The following is a 20,918-nucleotide window of genomic DNA, read 5'->3' on the forward strand; positions in this document are numbered from 1 at the left end:
CACCCCCCAGCCCTCAATCAACATGCCTTGTGACCAAGCACAGAATGACTGACACGTGTAACAGCTGAGCGGATCCAGCCTGGCAAAGATCTTGCCCATGCTGCAAGGAATTTATTTTGACGGGTGAAGTTACAAGCAACTTTTATTCATATGACAGGAAAGTGAGGGTGAGCAGATTTGCCTTGCAGGCTGGTGGGTTTCCATAGTTTTGGGAGCACTGATGTGACTCGTTCATGTGTTGCCAAACTCGGGAGAAGTTAGTGTTCTGCATGTGATCAGCTCATCCAGTGGCTTTAGGCATCTTCCGTTTGAAGCAGACACACCCAAAAGCCTGGACTGGAAGCTCAGGATGGCTACTCTCGACCTGCTCTTTAGAGAGGTCACAAAAGACAGAACTTCCCTTCGACTAGCTGCAACTCAAGTAGCCAAGTGTCCCCAATAAACCTATTCAGAAATACCCCAATTGTCCCACCCAGTAGCCGTGTCTCTTCTATGACTAAACAGTGCAAGGAGTTTAAGTGCAAGTGAGGCCAGAGGCAAATACGCAGGGGGGATGGGAGCAACACTACCCAGAAGAGGATTTGATTCATCTGTGGGTTTGCTGGGAGTTTAAGATCCAAAGTCAGGGGTAACATTGCCAGACACCAAGCAGCCTCTCCCATGCCTCAGCTCCTCTCCGTTGTTTAACAGAGGACAAAACCCAGGTTCATCTATAAAAGCCTTTCCCAAGGACAAGAGTTAAGTGGCTGTCAGTCAATGGATAGGCTGTTCGAGCCATCTGACTGCTCCGTAATACACCAGCGGTGGTAGGGTACCATTGCCACCGTAGCCATGCATGAGACACATGCTCCTCCAAGCACCACCACCAAAGGGTTGAACGCCCTTAAGAGCAGTAAGGAAAGTTCTCTGCCTTTTAAATTTAAGTTTGCTTCTCCCATTTGAAGAGAAAGCCAGAAGCAGCCACCTTAGCCTCTTACTCTGTAGGGCACAGAGCAGACAAACCATGTTTAGTGTTTATGCGTGGGTGGAGACAGCAGAGGGAGCTCCTGGGAACCAGAATCAGAGTCTGAGATGTGGGAGGGTGCAGATCTAATAAAGGAAACCAAGACTCTATATTAAATTCCAGCGTAAATCTGAAACGGGGGAAATAAACTCATGTTTGCCAGACAGAGGGTGACAAAAACGTCGTACATTTCCGGGCCTCTGAGGGGGTGTCAGTGGAGAACAACATTACATTTAAAAGAGCTTCCAGCTCTTTACACAAAGCTGCCGTTTAAAAAAGCCAAGCAGATGTTTCAGTACGGGGCACTCAGATGCCAGACTCATCTCAGCCCCTGCTCTTCCCCCAGCCCCCACTGCAGGCTGCCCAGTTCCTTACTTCAGCACCTCCTCTCGACACTGCTTCTGGGGGGCAAAGCAGGCGATAGCCCAGACTTTGATCTCGATCCCGTTGTAGAACTGCTTCCCCCGCATGTCCCACACACCCTGGTTGGGAGTGGCGATTGCTCGGTTCTGCAAGGCAAGCAATCGGACAGAGGTCACCCCCACAGAGTCCAACCTGCCCGGCAATTTCCTTGCTAAAAGCCCCTTTTTACACGGGAGATCAAACTGGGGAAGAGAGCAAGGTCATCTGGAGCGTAATGGAAGGTGCTCCCAGATCCCACAGCTGCGAGGGCCAGGAACATACCTGGATAAAATGATCCATGCAATCATGTTGCAACGATCGTTTCTCCACTCCCACCCCACTACATTCCTTGGATGCAGGACAACAATCTAACTGCAGAAATCCCTCAGACCCCCCCCCCCCCCACAGGCTTTGGGGTTTAAACGTGCTGCTCAGGGGCTTGGTATTGCTACACAGAATCTTCCCTCTTCAGATGACTGGTTCTAACCCAACCTGGGCTGGTCATGATCCAGAGCTGTCCCATCTGACTGCTGAGTGGCCCCATGTGATACGGCTTTGGTGGTCTCAGTATTGGCTCCAGTGGCCCACATGCAATGGGTTTGGGAGACCCACTGGGCACAAAAATAAATGTCAGATTTGAACCAAGATCTGCAGAGGTGAAAGGCCAAAGAATCCACCCGCTGGGCCACCCAGCCCCACATGCCCCTCCATGCCACTGGGCTCCACCCAGCCCTGATTAAAGCAGCATTAATGCCCAGTTAGGGAAATACTCTATTCCAAAAGAAGTTAATAGAAAAGAAAACTGCAGACCCAATCTGCACCTCTTAAAAGTCCCCGTTGCAAGAAATTCTCTGTCCTCCCTTAAATAGGGGCCCTCTCTTTAGATGATGTAGGCTGGGACTATCAAAGGGATTTATTACTTAACTCCCCAAGGCTCCTGTGGAAATCCCAGCCTTCAGGCACAAACGGAACATTTGAGTCTGTTCTGGGCAGAGAACTGCAGGCTGTTGAACTGCCCAAGCCCCAGACTGCAACGTAATGACTTCGCCTTCGGTATGAAAACAGACAGGTGTCTGAGCGACGACACACTCCGGCTTACCCGGCCTCCATACTGCAAGATTGGTGCTGGAAGGACCCTCCCCGTCACTTCTGTCATGTCATCCTTCACCTTTATCCCAAACTCCTGTATGTATGGATCCAGGTTGTAACTGGCATTCTTCATCTGGGGGAAAGATACCACTTCAGTTCCTTATGCTGCTCAGTAAATGGTGTGGTCTCCTTGGCCAACGTATGGGCAAAGCAGTGCTGGCATGAAACCTGAGCAGTAGCTCAGAGCTGGTTTGCAGCCCTGGGCAATGACCAAACTGACCCATTAAGAGCAGAATGGGCAAAGCAGATGCTGCTAGTCAGAGATGCCTGCACTGTGAGGTGCAGGAAGGTGACGACTGCCATCCGGATCTGGGACAAGCTGAAGGGAACAGGCACCATTCTAATTCTCTGTTGTCATCGACATGGCAGGGATTTTAAAAGTAAGGGCCAAACTCTGCTCTCAAAACTGCCCCCCCCCCCAGTGGAGCTAACTCTGGGTTTACACCAGTGCAGCTGAGACCAGAGTTTGTTCCTAAGAATTAAAGCTTCACAGCAGAGATTCAGAGTGTCAAGAAACCCGTATTAAGTGTACCAGTAGAAAAATCAAACATCTCTGGCTTCTGGAGCCCAGAAACCTATGTTAGAGTAACGTACTAACCACCAACCCCTCACCACCAGCCATCTGGGCAAAGAGGAGTCTCCAGTCTCCTAGTGCTCCCTGATTTTCCCCAAGAGCTTCCCCAGGCAGCTGCAGAGCATTAGGGCAGCCGGATGAGTGCCATGAGTAGCATGTCCCCTGAAGGGCTGGCAAGAAGTTTTCCTAGTGGTAGAAGGTCCTACTGGATCCCGTTAATGATCCCTGCCCCATGGGTTCTCAGGGGTCAGGTTTATTTCTCTAGTCTTTGATTCTAGTTTTCGCTCTAGCTCTTTGGGTTGGGATTCCTCCAATAGCAAGGTTCCTGCACTGTGCACGTCAAGTTTGCATGGCCACAGAGGGAGCTGACTTTATTTGAGAGAGTTTTTATTTGTATATAAATACATAGGCTTATGAAAGGGGACTTCTAGTACCGTATGGCATTAGACTAATCAGATCATTATCCTCACTACGCTCTCCTGAATGGCTCATAGCACTCCCCAGTAACAGCAGAATGGCCGACTGCATGCGCCATACAAGCGAGTGAAGCATGACTTACTACAGCAGTTCTGCCACTCATATACTACGTGACAGTCAGCTGCCATGCGGCTCAGAGTCCCGCATGGTTCTTGGGGAGGATGCTCCTCTTTCCCCCCGCAAAACCTCCTCCCAGAGGACAGGGACAAGTGCCACATACCAGTCGACTGATTTCCTCTTGTCTATCCGGGGCAGATCTCGCCGTTGCTTTTATCATGGTTGACGTCTGATTGTCCGTTAGCTTCTTGATGCACCGCTGGCCTGCCACAATGTTACATACCTACAGGGCAGGGCAGAGAGCGGGAGGCAGCAGCCAGAAGCATGTTAGAAGACCCACATGGTTAGCTGCCTTGAGCACCTGTAACCTACCCGTTCTATGTGGTGCTCTGGCCCCCTCTAGTGGTATCTGGGCCACAGACAGAAGTTGATGAGCCTGTCACAGCCCTACATGGAACAGAGCCACTGAGATCAGAGGTGCTGGGTTCAATCCCTATAGCCAGCAGGGGTGCTCAGAGTTCCTGCACCAGGAGACTTTGCTGGGAGGAGCTACATCAGTAACACTGCTCTGCTGAGGTACTCTGCAGTCCTTGCTTCCTGGAAGAAGCTCCCTTTAGACCCAGTCGGGGGGCTCCCCTTAGCCTCAGCCCCTCCTGCTCTCTCTCTGCAGCGCACAGCGGTTTACTGTCCAGAGGGCTGTAATGCTCTGGTCTAATGTTGGTGGTTAGGCTTGGCATGCGGGTGCTGGTGACACACAGGAGGTCAGACTAGATCTGGTGGTCTTCTCTGGCCACACACTCTAGGACATGGGCCAGGTTCTTTTGCTTCTTTGAGGTGCAAAACATTCACTCCCTGCTCACCGTGCATCTCTGCAAGCCAGCCAGTGCACCGAGGGGTTGGTACCTTCACTTCCAGGTGACCAGTTCAAGTCCAGCCCAGGTTGGACTAAGGGGGAAGGACGGCAGATTGACGAGCACATTGCAGTCTCCCCACCCCTCCCAAACAGTCACATGGAACTGGTCTCCCTGCGGGCAGCCTCAGCAGAGGCCACGGAGCAAGCAGGCTGGGAGAACACTTTAGGCCTTGGCAGCCCCGTTTAGTAGTGACTTGGAACTCACCTCCAAGGGCAGATATGTGTGCTTCTGTTCCTGGCCGACCTGCAGACACGGCAGGTGGGGGTATTTCAGCTGCAGGTTGTATTTCTGCTTGAAGTACTGAGCCACTGTACACTCCACTGTCTGGCCACTTTCCAGCTGCAGGGGGAACCTGGCAGATGAGGGGGATGCTCAGGATGCATCTACTTAAACAAGAAATCCTACATACTTCCCAAACCAGAGCACACACTCTTCTGCTTGGTGTGAGGGAACAGAGCAGCGTCCAAAGCACCTGCGCATGCAGGGCACACATACCCCAATTACAAATGAGGGAGAGAGAAAGCAAAGTGATGGCTGCACAGCAAGTCTGCACAGGAATATCCTGACCCTTGGGTTGCTCTGAGGTCTACAAATCAAGCACTGATTTCACAAGCTAATCAGGGAAATCCTTTTCTTACAGAACACACTGCACATAATATTGCTGGGTACACAAATTGATGGCTACAGGGATTTATATTTGCTCGGTTGCCCTCTGCAGCAGCACAGCTGGGCTCAAGAGGAAAGTCACCAATTTATCCCTTCTTGCAACAGGACAGTGGCTCTTGAAGGGCTAAAGGGGTATGGGGAGGTGTGACACTTTAGAACCAGCAGAGAATTAACTCGTGCTGCTAAGCTGCACAGAATTAAATGATGCTGCCTAACCAATGGCAGGAATCCGGGACACACAAACTCCACCTGCACCAGTCGTTTCCCCAACTCCATAAAGAGCTTCTGGAGAACCCGGAGACACCCCGACATTCTTAATGGGGTCATAATTAGAAAGCCAAACAAGCTACAAATGCCCCTGAGGAGACATCACATTATTTCAGTACTGACTGTGCCCAAGACTTCCTTGGTCAAAATTTCAAATGAAAGTCCCTGGAAGGGGTTTTGGAATTAAGGATACTAAAAGAACAGGGGGAGGCAGACGGGAGCACTCAGTGCTGGGGAAGTAAAACACTCTGAATTGTGCTCTACAGCGGGTGCAGAAGGAACGCATGCAGCAATGCTTGGCCCAGGAGGCAAGTGTCCAGAAAGGGATTCCCTGAGCTAAAAGGGAGGCACAGGGGAGATCTGCTGGGGAACAAACTCCAACCCCTTCAAGGAGCCACTGCCTGCACTTGGATCTGTTCTTCCCACATATTTACCTTTGATGTTTCCAATTTACTGGTGAGCCCAACAAGTTTCAGAAACAGCCCCATGGCATCAGAACTATAACAAGGGCTGGCCCAAAACTGCTAATTATTTTTCAGAGGCAATCGTGAAATAAGTGTTTTTGCCACCAATGTTTAAGTTTTGGTTTTCAAACATCATTCCGGTGAACAGATTTCAGTTTTCAAAAACCACAAAGATCTACCCAAATAAATCAGTTTACATTTTCATCACAAAATGTTTAAACAAAAATATTTTGAGCAGCTCTAGCTACAGTGCAGGGGACACCCTTGAGAAAGTGGCAACCAAAAGGCTGGTACAATTCCCATTTAACACATCACACACAGAGACCTGGACCAGCCACAGCTCATTCACTGCCAATTCCCAATCCACAGCTCCCACACCCGAGGATCTGTAGCAATCCTGGACTTCTGCAAGTGTCTCCTGGTGCATTTTACAGGTTACTGGGGAGTCCTAGAAAGGCTCTTTGAGGAAGGAACTGTCTCTACTTGTGTGCAACCCCCTCGCATGCTTATGGGCACACACAAATAATTTAAGGGATTAATTTACCTCCTGATTAAACCTTCTGTTCTCCAATGTCTATTTTTGACCAAGTACAAAGCCGAATTCAAAGAGATGCAAACTCTATGGGCAGGTTGATAGAGAGTTAACTCATGCAGTCTGCTGCATGCCTCCTAACATCATAAGAACCTCCTCTCAGCTCCCACTCCTCCTCTGCATCCTGCTCCTGTCATTTATAGCACTCTACATGCAGCCATGTAAGTCCCTCTGTGCAGCACATCTGCAGAGAACTGAACACCAGAGCTCCCTTTACCGTCACATGCTATAGAGTTTGCCTTTTGTATCTCACTAATGCTACCAGCAGCTGCTAAATAACTAAGAGAATGGCTCAGATTTTTCCAAGGGCATTTCCCCCCCGCCTTACGTCTGGTGACTGGCTGGTCGCCTGGTAACATTACACACTCGGTATTTCCTCTTCATCTGCCCACAGTGGGTCACCTCTACTTTCAAACCTAATGCAAGAGAGAGAGACAGCAAATCTCTGATCAATGTCAGGAACTCCACCAAGCATTTCACTGACCAGCTTCCTGTCTACTCCACATGTGCTTTAATTAAATCGTTAACCCTTTGGAGACTATCTACAAACATGCCCTCTGAAGTACGTGTTGGTCTGCCAATGAGGAAGATGCCAGGGTGCTAAGGGTTAAAGAGTGCATCTGCAAAACCCTCATCAATCCTCCCTGTTTTACAGATGGCGGGGGAAGGGTTAAAGTGACTTCCCCAAGTTTGCAAGACGATTGAGGCAGAGCTGGGATTAGAACCCAGGTCTCCCATGTTCCAGGTCAGAGTCTTCACCATAAGGCCATAGTAGGCAGAAAGTTGCTCTGTACCCTGGGATCTCAACACCGTCCCATCCACCTACAGGACATGAGACACTGCACACGCCCTTGCCGCCAGAGTGCCCCATCTCTTTACCTTTGATCTCCTTGGTGAAGCGCACCCTCTGCGAGTCCGTCAGGGGCTTTGGCTGCTCGTCGATGTTCCGGATATCCAGCACTTCGCACATGAATTCAATCACGGGCTGGGCTTTGTAGAAGGCGGTCGCCGAGACTGCAGGGAAGGAGAGTGCGAGACGTGGAGATCTTTCCCTCTCTCTTTCAAGAGTACTAGGCACTCTCTGACAGCAGGCGACATCTTGGGCCCTGCCCTAAGTCAGCACTGGGTCATCACAACCTAGCACACGTTTCCCCCATGCTGCTGTGGTCAGTCTAGTGTCTATCATCCCAAGCAAATGGGCTTCCAGAGTTGCCCCGGGGAGACAATTTGACAGCCTAACAAATCTCCTAGTGACCTACCTGAGAGCAGAACTAGACCCTCCACCTCCTTGCGCCACCCTACCCAGCCCTGCATCCACTGGACAAAGCACGGAGTTGTGGAGACACATCACTTCTAATGAGAAGGGCAGCGCCAGTCAGGAGTGGGGCCCCACTGTGCTAGGCAGTCTCTGAACACCCACAAACCCACCCCTTGTCCCAAAGGGACAGTCAAAAGATTTGGCCTCTTCTAGTGCAGAACCTCGGCACTGGCTGCAGTACGAAGCGACGCGTCAGACAGGAAGCTGCATTTAGCATCCTCCTGGCCCCTCACCTAGCTCTGCCCCTATTGAAGTCTCCTGGGAAGCGCCCACCAACTCAACGGGTTCAGTTAGGCCCGCACTGACCCCTTCTGAAATGCCCACCCTCACCGCACAGTCCTTCCCACTGTAATCAGCAGATATTATGACACCCCTGTAACTAGTGCCTTGGGATACACGTCTCCGTCAGAGTCTCAGAGCCTGCAGACCTGGGTTTGCACTACAGCCCTAAAACCCTCCGTGCAGATGTTGCAGCTCGGCTTGGAGCTTGGGCTCTGAACCCCACCCAGCACCCCGGCTTCAGAGCCCGAGCCACAACGTCTGCGTGGCTGATTTCAGCGCCATAGTGCAAGCCCCAGGAGCCTGTAGACCCAGGCTCTGAGACTCATTACCGCTCCCTGCATAGATGCACCCTAAAAATCAATCCCACTTCGGCAGGCGAGCAGTGCTGACGTGCCTGAGCGGGACACGTTGGGGGGAGGAGGGGTGTACATTAGCAGGTGAAGCTGGAGTCTGCCAGCACTGAAGGTGACTTACCGTCAATGTTGAGCATCATCTTCCACATGGCAGGCCTGACCGACTGGTGGAACCCAAACCAAACCTCCCTGCCCCCTCCTAGAGGGTGGTAGTAACCTTCAGGAGGGGAGAAAAAGGAACGGCCCACAGGGGTGTACCTGCAAACCAGGGAAACAAGGCTCATGTTATTCAAAGCAATGTCAGCAACTGACTGTGCGGAAACAGGGACTGCAAGTCAGCCTGCACGCCCACGGGAATGGCTTAAAAACTCTAACTTAGCCACCTACATCCATGTGGGTGCACCAAACTGAAGTCCCATTACTTGTATCGTGGGAGTACCTAGGAGTCCCAGTTATGGGCCAGGACCCCACTGCGCTAGGCACCGTACCAAGAGAACAAAAATAATGGTCCCTGCCCCAAATTGATTACGATCTACCTAAGCCACCAAGATTGGGGGCACTCAGCCCCTCAGAAGACAAGTCAAGCCTGAAGTTAGGTGGCTAAATGCAGACCGCTGAGAAAAGCTAGGCTTTGGACATTCAAGTTTGGAAATTCCGGCCTCCCCAAACATCTCTGCCTCCTCACGGGGCTACGGCGAGGGCTAGCTAATGGACGTGCCGTGCCTAGAGAATGAGCACTGCGATGCTGACCCTTAGCATCTGCCCCCATCACTCAGCAGGGGGAAATCACAAGGATGCAAAACAGTAGACAGTTCTCTTCGAAATGTACCCACCAGACTCCTCAATCCCTCGTGTGCAAGGGCTGTCCTTGCAGCACTGAAGGCAGAGTGACAGCACAGGCCACCAACCCACATACGAACCCCAACCACCACAGTGAGACTGAAGGATCCCAGCCCACAGGAGACCAGGCTGTGCCCGGGCAGAGAACAGGAGAGACCGAGGTGCACCGGTGCCCAGGGAATTGCATTAATCGCTACCACACACACACGCCATTCGCTCGTTTTGCAAGGCAGCAGATGTGTAACTGTTACCCGTGACCTGCCCTGGGAGATCTCAGCTCCTCTTGGCAACACTCCCAATGTCTCTCCAGCACACGCAGTTCCACTCCGATGAACGCTCGATTACGCCAGCTTTCCTCCGGACTCTGCTGCTCCTGCCCCGGACACATCACCCCATCCCAAGCGCCCAGGGGAGCAGATTACCTCATTGAGGCCAGATGTCTCATGGCAACATCTAGTGCCTGGACAGATTCCAGTGGGACGGGGATCTGCCCGCTCACCAGGGCCTCGTGGAGCATCCGCCAGCTCACGATCGCCATCCACTTGATGGAGACCTTAAATATCCTGTCTTTGCCTTCCCCTGGGATCGTTACCTCAAAGTCAACCTGAGGCAGTAGGGGAAGAGAGAGACGTCATTAGAACACTGCTAGCCAGACTGTGGCAACATCTTCCCCCTCCAGCTGCATCACCTCTTTCCACCCACACCTCTTCCCCTTCAGGGCATGGGACTTTCTACCTTGAAAAAAATCGTAGCTAAGAAAAGCAGCGCGGTCCAGCAGACACAGCAGGGACCCCGAGTCCTGGGTCCACGTTCCAGCTCTAGCACTGACCGGATGCATGACCTTGGGCAGTTGCTCTTGGCCTCCAATTTCCCCTCCCAGCCTTTGCGGGTCATCTGTTTAGACTATAAGCTCTACAGGGCAGGGATCACCTCCTGTACACAGCCTGATACAGCAGGGCCCCTGACGTGGCTGGTACCTCTAGCCACTAGTCTAGGCAATCTCTAGGAAGCACGCTTGGTTGACACTGCTAGGTAGTAACATAACACAAACCACCACCTCTGTGTCTCAGTCTCCTCATCAGCAAAATGACACAATGACACTTCCCTTGTATCATGAGCAGTCAGCCGCAAATATCTGCTCTGAGCTCACCCACTGGCCCCAGGAACTTAGAGCCCACCCATCCCCACATCTCTACCCATGGGCCGAACTTCTTGGCCACAGGCTTGGGGAACAGGGCCCCTCTCCCCATCCCCAAGTTCCTTTCGTTTTGTTTTCTAGATCCAGAACCACGCCCCCATTCAATCCTTCTGCATACTGTGCTCCTAGGAAGCACTGAGCACCCCTGGCTGGGCCACCCCCAGGAGGTTCTGCTCCCCGCTCTCACCCGTTCGTTTCCAATGGGCAGGGCAGTGACGGTGTAGATATTCTTTTTCCCGTCATACACCGGCTTCCGATCTCCAAAGATCTGAGGTTTGAAGTGCTGCACCATGTATTCCACAACCTCCCTACAGAGAACAGGGTGGCAAGAGAAAGGAAGAAGAAAAGGAGAGAAAAGCAAAGCTAACTGGATCATTTATTTGGCTGGTTGACTCCCAGCTTAGCCTCTTGGGACAGAGCAGGTCATATAAAAATTACTGTAACCTGGGCCATCTCCAGATCGGATAGCAGGACCTCAGGCAGGTCAGAAACAATAAAAGACAACCCTTCAGCCCCCAGATGAATGGTGTGCGCCTTGCCCGGTATCTTGAAAAATCAGTGATGGTGTAACAGGGTTACAAGGCACATGGGAATGTGCACCTGTGCACTCGGAGCGGGTGGCAGCCCCGGGGAGCGTGCCACAAGGGCAGGGGAGAACGACAAGTGTCTACACAGACATAAGCTGCCAAATGGCCTGGGAACAATAGCAGCATCTGCTCACTGGTCTCCCAAGTTCTGAATTAAATATGCTGCTGGGGTCGGGGGGAGTAGGGGAGCAAGAACTTACACTGGCCCAGGATCTGGGGCTTTCTATTTTTAAGTCTGCATCTGTTGCCAAAATATCCCAGCTGCTCCGAGGGACCGGGGACAGTATTACGGTCCAATATCTCCTGAGCCATCAGGACCAGGAACAAATGCTGAGCAGCACAGGAAAACTGGGACTGTACAGGTCTGCGTGTCAGCTTGTGGGTCAGCCATCTGCGTAGCTAGGAGAATGCCCACATCATTCGGCTCAGGAAGGCTTGGAGCACATTGGACTGAGAGTGTGCTAGCTCCATCCAAGAAGAAATACAGCTGTAGCTGGTATGTTCTCAGTGTCTAGAGCGAGCATGGATGCCATTAGACAGCCGTGCTAGTAGAATTCACTCTGCTGCCCCAGGCGGGCGCAGCACCGCTCCGGAACAAAGCAATCCATGTGTCACAAGCCACACTGCAATTAGAGGGGAGTAAAACAATCACGGTGCAATCTGGAGCGCTTTGCGTCTTGTTGCACATTCAAACCTGACCCTGCTTTCACACTGAATGGGACAGTGTTTGAAAAATTGGTTCTGCTGGGGAAAGGCGACGTTTCGTTTTCTCACATCCAGATCACATTATCCACTGAACTTCACAAAGGCGACAAAAAGCTACAGGAGATTTTGCAAAGAGGTCCCAGAAGTTTCACATGGTCTTGGGCACAAGCAGGAACAGCAGAAACTTCTCCACATTCTGTTCTACATCCCGGCGTGGGGAGGGAACAGAGATCACAGAAGCTTCACTCTGGTGCATCCCCTGCACCACACACCTCCCGGAAAGGGAACAGCGTTCACGACCGCTGCTTCTGTACAAAGGAACTGAGTCAGGAAAGAGTGCTGAATCCTTTAATACTTGCCTTACCTGTTGACTCTGCGTGGACATTTATCGGGCTTGATATCCACTTCATAGTGATACACGTCAATCTTAGGAATGTCCACTTCAAAATAGTTGGCCAAGAGCTTGATAGGCTTCCCTACGGTTCCTATCCCAGGCCGACGTGGTGCTTGAAATACCTGCTGCAAGGGTGGCAGGTAAGTGCCTGCAGCTAGGGAACAAGAGACATTTGGAAGGTCAGGAGATCTGGGGAGACCACAATAAATAAGCAGCCAGGAACTGTGAAGCTGGAATTCCACAGAGAGCTTTTGGGGACAAGAGCCAGAGAAGCAGCACTCAATAGAGCTTCTAGTTATCAGATGACATGTTTGTTTTTTCTAATGTGTTATTTCTCCTTTGTTTCAGTCTCGCTGCAGTCCTGATGTGGGGTGGAGACGCGATTGCAAATAATTTTTTACAGAAGTTTACTAGGTTACAGCATTGCAAGAGGTGCTTACAACTTCAGAACTAGGATCAGAGCAGCTAGAGATGGAAGAGGCTTCACCTGTTCTCTGCAAGTGCCAAGCCCAGTCAATGTATCAGATTATAACACTGACTTCTTCCCTTCTGTGGTGCCTTTCACCCATGCATCTGGAGCACCTTGCACACAGGAAAACCGCCCACACAGTAGGCAAATATCCCCATTTTGCGGATGGGAAAACTGAGGCACCAAGGGGTAGCAACTTGTCCAGGATCACACAAGATGGTGACAGAACTGAGGCTGGAATCCTGGCTCCCAGCCACGTGCCCTGATCACAAGTACACTTGAAACATGAACCGCTGCTCAGACGTACAGAGCGGGAACCCAGGGTAGCACTCAATTAACTCGGCTGCAAGAGGACCGGTTGTGCCCAATGCCTATTTTAAAAAGAGCCTGAAAGCAGCCAGTAATTTTCCCAAGCTGCATACTGATCTTTTCCACGCTGCACAGAAGAACTCATCATTATACACAAGTAGCCAGCACTAGGAACAAAAAGCCCTCCTGGCACTACTTCTGGAAGATGGAACACTCTTCGGTGGTTGGAAGGTCAAGTGCAACCCTGCATTTCTGCCAAGAACCTTCTCTTTCCACAAGCCGCGGCATTGGCGACGAGCTGAGTGTTTGAGGCAGATGGGCATGTGGGATTACGGACATCTGACATTTAGATAAACTACAAAACTGGAAGGGCTGATACTTCACCACCCACCCCATCCTAATTCCCAGCAGGAAATTCTCCCGTTGGAATCTTTCCCTGAACCTCTCCGGTGATCCCATTCCATCAGATGGCACTCGCCGACACAGAAATGTAGAGAAGGCCAAACGCTGGCCTGCCTCTAGGGCATGTCTGCTCAGCTGCACGGAAGTGATGGTAAAGTTAAACATGATCCATGCTGGGCTATGACAAATGGAATGCTTTGTTATAAGGACAGCCCTATAAATAGACTCTGGTCCTGTCAACTCCCAAGCCAGGCACCGCGGCACAGAGGCAAAAGCCTTGATGGTTGTCAGAATGAGATGGAGGGAGACACTGTTTAGCATACCCTCCAGAAGTGGGCCCCATAAATAAATCCATCTTTGGCATCAGCATAAAGCTAGCAAGGGGCCTGCCTCTGGCAATGACAGAGGCCTGCTAGAGGATGCAAGCTTCAGGCTTTGCATCTGAAAGTTGTGTGGTCTCATGAGTAATTAAGTGGCTGGATTAAATAAAAACAATCCCACGAGCTTTCAAGCCGGCCATCTGCACCCTGTTTCGCAGCAGGAGGGCGTCACTGCAAGGGCTGAGGGACCACTGTGACTTCTGCACAAAACAAAGACCCTCTCCCACAGCCTGAAAGCAAGCGGAACTTTTATCAGTCGGCCTCAGCACTGAATGCCAGTGCCCCAGAGAGGCGTCTTTATACACTGTCCAGACAAAGAGCAACAGATTTCAGCACCCTGCCACAGCAGAGATACTGCCCCAAGCTACATATGGAGATGGAAGGCATGGCAGGAACAGGTCTTTCAGAGACGGCCTGAAAACAGAAAGCCAGCTACCATTCACTCCCCGCTCCCACCGGCCCAAACCATAGTTTGCTTTGCCATGCATGTGGATTATCAAAGGCATTTGGCTTGTGGGGTGCAGCAAAGGGCTAAGCGTAGTGCTAGCGAGGAGCACCATGACGACAAGCCTCTTCACAGAGCAGGCACAGGCCACGGATACGCAAGGTCCCCCCATTACGTCCCATCGTCCCCACCCCCGTGTCAGCGTGCCTGAGTCAGGCTAGAAGAACCCCCTGTAGGAGGGAAGATGGTCCATTCTCCCCCTTAGCTTCGCCACTTACATGGCCACTGAGAGGGATCTATCAGCGGCAACTGTGGTGGGGAATGTGTTTGACTTAGACACTTGCCACACGGGAAGCAGATGGGGACAGGAGCTTGGAGGCCCCTGAATAGATTTATACTTAAACATTAGTAAAGCCTCTCCTCTCCCCAACTCTCACGTGAAGCCTAGATGCACAAGTGGCTGGATCCAAGTCAGTAAGCTCTGCAGGCCAGGGGCTGTCTCTCCACGTGTGTTTGTAAAGCACCTAGCACAATGGGGATCTTTGGGCACTGCCGTAACAAACACTATTAGCAGAAAGAAAAGGAGGACTAGTGGCACCTTAGAGACTAACCAATTTATTTGAGCATAAGCTTTCGTGAGCTACAAAGCTTATGCTCAAATTGGTTAGTCTCTAAGGTGCCACTAGTCCTCCTTTTCTTTTTGCGAATACAGACTAACACGGCTGCTACTCTGAAACCTGTCACTATTAGCAAAAGTAATAGACTCAGACAACACTATCCTCTTGCCTGACCTCCTGCACGTCGCAGGCCACAGAATCTCACCCACCAACTCCTGTAATAGACCTGGAACCTCTGGCTGAGTTACTGAAGTCCTCCAATCATGATTTAATAATACCGATAACAACTAGAGATAAATACCAGTAATTACCAACAATTGTTCTTCAAGTTTTGAATGGTCAAGAGACACGGATATTAGAGGATTAACGGCAAATCCCCAGAGGCAAACCCCTTACCCAGACAAGGAGGGGGAAAAAACTGCAGCAGCGGGAATGCAGAATAGTTACCAGCCACATTCATTGCTTTGATCCACTCCCACCCCTCACCCAGTAGCCCCAGGTGGAAGATAGAGGATGTTTTATAGCAAAAGAAAAGGAGATTGTCTCTCTCCATGTCACATGTCGGGGTTTCAGAGCACAGGGCATTGGCAGCATTTTACAGGTGAAAAGAGAAAAACTAAAGATGTTTTAGTCCAGGCACGTTCCTCTCTTTAGGTTTTCAAATCACCAGGTTGAATATTTACTTGGAATCAAACATTTAACCCCTTGCCTGCTCCTGTGAACCGAGTTTGGGGGTGGATTCCCAGCCAGGTCACAGAGAGTTCAGTGTCAGAGTCACAGTGGAGAAAGCCTCATTGGCAATCCCCAGGGTAGCTCCCCACAGCACAACCAGCTATTGTCCCCTCCGAGCAGAGAGGAATCTGACGAGCCCCAATCTCCCAGAACCCTGTCCCCAGCCTGATTTACAAGCAAGAAGCACACACAATGGGGAAGGAACCCCGCTCTGGCAGACAGACACAAGAGGCTGGCCTGTGCTCCGGGGAACAGAAATGAGGCTCATTCTGGGAACTATTATTTAATAGCACCTAACAGCGTGCTGGGCACTTGGCAGGACTCAAAGACAGACTCCAGCAAACTCACAGTCTCAAAAGCAACCCCACTTTCCATTTATTTGCTCAGCATGACCATGTCTAATAATAAAGGCTAAAGCAACTATTCCACAGCCCTTCGCACTCCCATGGTATACTGTGTCCATCACCTCGAGCATACCGACTTCCTGCATCAGACACAGAACTTAATCCATCTTGCCTAAGGCTTTACAGAGTCCACTGGGAAACGGGGATTAGAACCCAGGCAATCCCAATTTCAGTTCTTGTATTCAGAACTATGGCTCTCCGCAGCAGGCCTGTAGCGAAGCTGTTCCTTACACAGGTGGGAAGGACAAGCAAATTAGGGTCTCAAGTGACAATGCACAGAAGATAAACACTCCTTAGCAGCTAATAGGAGGGGTGTGAAGGGGCTGTGTTAGGAGAAGGAATTAACCAGATGAGCCGCACTCCCCAGTGAAAAAACCAAGACGTGCAAGTTTACTGTATAATGGATGAAACTACTGGCATAGATTTCCTGGCCATGATGCAACATGACTAGCTAGCTCAACCTTCGCAGCTCAGGGGCTACTTACTGTTCAGCTGACACACACTGATTTTGCTAGTTTTTTTACCTTGAGGTTTGTATCTTCTCCACTAGACGCTAGGTAAGAACGCAGCCACAAGCAGTAACTCTGCGTGGCGGAAGAAATCACATTTAGGCATATTTTTGCAACAATTACATTCTGATTTATTTGGATGCTGCCAACCTGGTACCTAGTGGAGAAGTTTAAAGGTGGTTTGACAGTAAAGCACTTTGCCCTACATCTTCCCATGGGTTTCCAGTCACTGCTAGAAAGGAGCTATTTGGGAAAAGCAGGAAATCTCTTATGTAGAGAAATCATTAAAAAGGCAACAGTGGGTATAAAAAGAACCTCCTTCCTACCCCAAAGCCTCTACCAGCCAAAAAAGGAATTTAATAAAAATCTAAAAATAATGCCACCCCTCCCAGACTAAATCCCAGCTCCAAGCAGCATTTTAACCCCATAGAAGGAGAAGCACTAGGGACCCCATGAAGTTCACAATGGACTTCACTATTGCTGTTGACTTTACACGGACAGTGCCCAGATACTCTAATGATGGGGAGGCAGTATGAAACCCTAGAAGAAAAGTGTGGTTTTAAGCTGATGGCATCCCTGGACTCTGGTGCAGTTATAAAATATTACATGAAATAATGTCATCAACAGATATCACCCACCCCCCGCAAGAGGCTGCAGCCACAGATCCTGCCCACTCCTCTCACTGCCTTCCCACTTGGCTAATCTTCACCCAGCAGCCTCAACCCCCTGCTTCCCTATCTGTTTCCTGCAGTCTGGTCACGTTTGTAGCCAGCTGGGCCAGGTGTAAGGGACTGTGTTGCACTGGCTGGTCAGTGCTCTCAACCTGCATGATCCACTGGTATCTATGTCAACTGGTCACAGAGAGCTGGAGCCGCCGTTCCAATTCCAGATCTGTAGGACATGGTGCTCTTAGCTCCAGTCTCTGCCCCCTACCCCTTCGCTCATATTCACTGACAGCCAGTCTCAGGCTCTACTTAAATCCAAATTTCAATTCCAGGCTGAAAATAGCAGCAGCAGAATAAGTAGGAAGAGCAATCTGAATTTCAAATTCACTTCTCAAATGTGCAATGGAATCTAATTTTTCAATTGCACACATCTTTACAAATGGTTTGATTTTAAAAAAACAACATGCCAATGCGCTCCATAACTCTAACAAGGGCCCTTTCCTTTCCAGGTACTCACATGCTAAATTATAATTTTAATCTTAAGGGATCACAAACAACACCTTTGCAAATACTGTACTAAATACACTTTGCATTTTCATCCAAGCAACTTAAACTTTACAAATCACGTCGCATAGGAAAGTATTTCCATTTTACAGGCAGAAACCTGTGGCTCAGAGAAGTCTGGTGAATGAGCAGTAGAACAAGAAATAGAACCCAGGAATCCTACTCCCATACAGCAGGGCAAGTGCTGTAATCGGTTAAGGTCCCTGCAGTTGCTGACTTTTGCAAACAAAAGTTACAACATCTTCTGTATTTTCCACAGTATGCATCCGATGAAGTGAGCTGTAGCTCACGAAAGCTTATGCTCAAATAAATTGGTTAGTCTCTAAGGTGCCACAAGTCCTCCTTTTCTTTTTGCAAATACAGACTAACACGGCTGTTACTCTGAAACCTGTGGACAATGAAGCCCGACAGTTCCATCTAATCCGATTTTAAACTCACACTTCCCTGCTCTCTTACTTTCACCAGGTTCTGTTAACAACGCTTGCAAAACTTCCGGGAGAGGGGAGGGGGATTCTCCTGCAGTTCCCTTCCAGGAAATTATTAAATTGTGCTAAAGCATTTCTTTAAAAAGTACATGCCATAGTTTGCAATTCCTAATATGCATCTCTGGCAATCCATTTGATACCAATGATAGTCTCGGCAGGGAAAGGACATAACTTCCTCTGACTAACACTTTACCTTCCTTTTGCACTTGTCATCTGAGGATCTCAGGGCCTTTTACAACCATGAATCAAGCCCCACCAACCTCTTCCCATGAGGCAGGCATTACCTTAATTTTACATATGGGGAAACTGAGGCACAGAACCGGAAGTGACTTGCAAAATGCCACTCTGCAAGTCAGTGGCAGAGCTGCAAAAAAGACTCAGGAATCTTGACCCCCCACTTGGTAAGGCAACTCCCATCTTTTCACATGCTGTGTATATATATCTCCCTACTGTATTTTCCACTCCATGCATCTGATGAAGTGGGTTTTAGCCCATGAAAGCCTATGCCCAAATACATTTGTTAGTCTCTAAGGTGCCACAAGGATTCCTCGTTGTTTTTGCTGATACAGACTAACACGGCTACCACTCTGAAACTTGTCTCCAAGTGTAATAGAGCAGTGGTCCGCGGACTCCTGGAGATCCGCAGACTATGTCTAGGGGTTCCACGCAATGCTGTTGTTACCACAGAACAGTTGTTTTCAACGTGTGGTTCATTGACCCCTGAGGGTCCACCGACTATGTCTAAGATTTCCAAAGGGGTCCCACCTCCATTCAAAATTTTTAGGGATCCACAAATGACAGAAGGGTGAGAACCACTGTTATAGAGTGACCCCAAAGTCAATCCATGTCATGGTTCTGAGAGAGGAACTCCCTGGATGAAAGCAACTTTTGAAAGTGCAGGCCCAGAGATGCAGATGGGCAACATATGCATTGCTTGGAATCCCGACAACAAACCAATTTCTAAGGTGACGAGAGCTATTGAGAAGTCTGTCCTACAGGGGAGGAAAGAGCAAAAGCAGGGCTTCACATCCACAAGGGAGCCAAAGCAAATGGCCAGGCAGCACACGCTACATCAGATCCCACACGGCGCTGCTGGTGCAGCTCTGGTTCAGACATTTGCAGAACAAAATGAAATGAACACACTGCAGCTGTGAACATGGGACAAAAGAACCAAAATGTTATCTATTCCCAAGCACCACCCTTTCCAGCATCTTCCTTCCCTCCCATTTCCCCACTGGCCACCTGTGATCCACTCTGCCAGTTACCCAATCCGCAGCTGCCACTGAAGTTAATGATAGCTGTTGCTTTTGTGCTAAAAGCAAACCTTGCACCTCTGTAGAAGAGGAGCCTTTCCAGAGCCTTCTCAATACAAAGAAAAAACAATGCAAGAGCTAAAAATGGCTCTCAAAGCTCCCATGGTGTCAGGGCACTGCAACCCTAATGCCATACAGACTGGCTAATAAATAAGACTCTGCATTTACAAAGCCTTTCATCCAAGGACCTCAAAATACTTTATGAACATTAAGCCTCATAATTAATTAAGCCTGTGAATTAATACCACAGATTAAGCAGTTAGTTCTAACTGACAACAGGATTTGGCTCAAGAATTATAGCTTGAACCACTAAACAACAGTGACTGCAACAAAATTAAGTTCGACATCGTTGCTAGAGAGATGGTACCCAAAAATTAGCACTGTGACCAGTTGGAAAGGAGGGATTTCATAAGAGGAGAAAGCTAGGCTACGAGACTCTTCTGGCGGATGTGAGGAAGTTCAAATCCTTGGACCTGGTCTACACGACCAACTGATGTCGGTATAACTACATCACTCAGGGGTGTGGAAAGTCCATGCCCAGGTGACTGGGAGTCTGAAAACTTAAATTCTGCTCCCAGTGCTGGCACTGAGCTGCGGTGTGACTGTTGGCAAGTCACCTCCCACCCCAAGGTGTGCCACTTTGGCAAAATGGGGATAATTATTTTCCTTTCCAAAGTACTTTGAGATCTACAGGTGAAAAGCTGCTGTCATTTATTATATTTGTTCAGTGCCTAGCATCATAACTAGTGAACTGTTATTCTACCCCATGGCAGGCAGAGTGTCAGCTGGAAATTCGGGGGTTTAAAGTGGAATACGAAGAGCAAATTGCCAGACAGCTACTTTTACACCTGCTAGCTAGACAGGGCCAACGAGCAGGGTCTGGGGGCACCACTCGGGTAGGAATCCCAGTACCACCCAGGCCTGGGAGCAACCTCCAGCATAAACAAACCCAGGTCTAGATGAAGAGAACTCCATTAAACCAGTAGCTAAGGTATCTCTGGCCAGCAACAGTATTTGGGCACGAATATTTGTGCACTTGGTGGGCCATACCCTGGGACGGGCTGAGCACCTGCAGCCTGCACTAGCTTCATTTTCACGTGCGCGTGTGTGTCATCTGCTCACAGGATTGACACTTGCTACAAACCATCACCGTGCAAGTGTGCAGGACTCTTGAACAAGATGCAAAACACTTCTCTTCCCTCCCCCCCAGAAGAGACACAGCAAATACAAATGGTTAAGACCAGCCATGAAGGGGGCATATGCATGGGAAGGAGGCAGCAATGGAATGTGTAAGTTTTGCCCTGGAAGAGGGAAGCTTGTTAGGAGTGACCCGTCTGCCTGGAGACAGGGGGTTCTCTCCGCATACCTCAACTCTCCATGGT

General features: G+C 49.8%; 1 protein-coding gene across 2 annotated transcripts in view; it reads right to left on the minus strand.

Moving 5' to 3' along the window:
* Positions 1-20,918, minus strand: part of LOC141974724 (protein argonaute-1) — a 42,552-nt gene that overhangs the window by 12,705 nt on the left and 8,929 nt on the right. Inside the window, exons 1-10 of one of the 2 annotated variants that reach the window (XM_074934690.1) lie at positions 12,208-12,372; positions 10,744-10,864; positions 9,781-9,962; positions 8,640-8,776; positions 7,445-7,579; positions 6,894-6,981; positions 4,781-4,928; positions 3,826-3,945; positions 2,505-2,627; positions 1,379-1,512 (exon numbers count right to left, since the gene is read on the minus strand). In XM_074934690.1, the coding sequence (XP_074790791.1) occupies positions 1,379-1,512; positions 2,505-2,627; positions 3,826-3,945; positions 4,781-4,928; positions 6,894-6,981; positions 7,445-7,579; positions 8,640-8,776; positions 9,781-9,962; positions 10,744-10,864; positions 12,208-12,233 (1,214 nt within the window). In that variant the 5' untranslated portion in view covers positions 12,234-12,372. Of the gene's footprint in view, positions 1-1,378; positions 1,513-2,504; positions 2,628-3,825; positions 3,946-4,780; positions 4,929-6,893; positions 6,982-7,444; positions 7,580-8,639; positions 8,777-9,780; positions 9,963-10,743; positions 10,865-12,207; positions 12,397-20,918 lie in introns of those variants that run through there. The other variant, XM_074934689.1, reaches the window with a different exon arrangement.

This window comes from Natator depressus, chromosome 19 (assembly GCF_965152275.1).
Source record: "Natator depressus isolate rNatDep1 chromosome 19, rNatDep2.hap1, whole genome shotgun sequence".
NCBI lineage: Eukaryota > Metazoa > Chordata > Testudines > Cheloniidae > Natator > Natator depressus.